This window comes from Austrofundulus limnaeus, unplaced genomic scaffold, assembly GCF_001266775.1.
Source record: "Austrofundulus limnaeus strain Quisiro unplaced genomic scaffold, Austrofundulus_limnaeus-1.0 Scaffold1151, whole genome shotgun sequence".
Lineage (NCBI taxonomy): Eukaryota > Metazoa > Chordata > Actinopteri > Cyprinodontiformes > Rivulidae > Austrofundulus > Austrofundulus limnaeus.
Window position 1 is genome coordinate 53,455 of NW_013953553.1, and position 1,351 is coordinate 54,805.

General features: G+C 36.1%; 1 protein-coding gene across 1 annotated transcript in view; it reads left to right on the forward strand.

Annotated features, from left to right (window-relative positions):
- Positions 1-1,351, forward strand: part of cep128 (centrosomal protein 128) — a gene marked incomplete at its 5' end in the record, with an annotated part of 70,640 nt that overhangs the window by 49,512 nt on the left and 19,777 nt on the right. The window contains 1 exon segment of the mRNA XM_014030971.1: positions 575-767. Within this exon segment, the coding sequence (XP_013886425.1) occupies positions 575-767 (193 nt within the window).

Here is a 1,351-nt window from a genome sequence, read left to right on the forward strand (position 1 = left end):
GCGCGCGCGCACACACACACACACCCACACACACACAGACACACACACAGTGGGAAAGGCATTCAGAGTTTTATGCTTCTGCAGGAAGAAAACACTCAAGAAAACAAGATGTAATAATAATAAGTCTTGTTGTGAAAAGTTTGGTGCAAAGGATGATTTACAGTCATTTAGTGTTAAAGTCTTGATCAGTTTTCTTGTTAATTGAAAGTTAAGTAGGGGGAAATTATTCTTTTATTTATTTCATACAGCTGGAGTAAGCACAAATTCATGTAGTATTACTTAAAACACTTCAATTTGCAGTCATTGCAACAAAAACATTCTAAATTGAGAATCAAAGCATTTGTTAAAATTAAGTTCAGATTTACTATTTAATAACAGTCCAAAAGAGTTTGATGTAGCAGATCAAACTAGTTTATAAATAATAAGAAAAAAGGCTAATTATTTGTCTTACCTGCTTTTTCTAGTCTCCATGAACCATTAATTAAAATTCAGTGTAACAGATATAATGTATACCTCTTGCAGTATTTCTCAATTAATTTTTTACTTTATTATTTATTTTTATTGAACCAACCAGASCAAGCTGCGCTGGCTGTGTGAGGAGGTGCGGGAGCGCGACACAAAGGAGCAGCGCCTGAGGAAGCAGCACCAGCAGACCAGGGATCAGCTGAAGGCTCTCAGGCGGAGCCGAGACTCCGAACAGGCGGCTCTCCTGCAGCGCTTGGACCAGCAAGAGAGCCTGCTGCACTCCCTCAGCGCTGAGAAGAAAGGTAGAATCGTGTTCTCAAACCAGCTTTGTCTTTTTTCTGCTCACGCTTAACTTGTGAGATTGTATATTTACGTAGGTTGTCTGTGTCAAAAATAGATGAATGTTTACGGTGGTTGTTCTTAATTCAGACATCTTAGCTTGTCTGATGCACCTCAGTCTAATCTGTTCATCTGGTCACATCATCTAGAACAGGGGTTCTTAACCTTTTTGACTTCGGGGCCCAATTTGTTGAACATAAAGTGGCACGAGGCCCAGTCAGACATTAGTAATGTATGGATCAAAATGATAATTATTCTAATCTAAATCTTGGTTTAATTTTTATTGTATTTACATCATAACTAAACTATCATAACTAACGTAACTAAATTAAATACACTTAGAGTTTAAAAGTAAAACTCCTGTCAAATAATCACGATATGATTATGACAAACATTTTTTTATTTTGTAACCTGCCCATAACAATTATTTGAACAAATACAAAGGTCAGGCAACAGACCACTCAGGCTTATCAACACAAAAATAACATTTTTTTAACGATCAACAACAAAAATAGACAATTCAAGAAATATATTTGTGGTTATACAA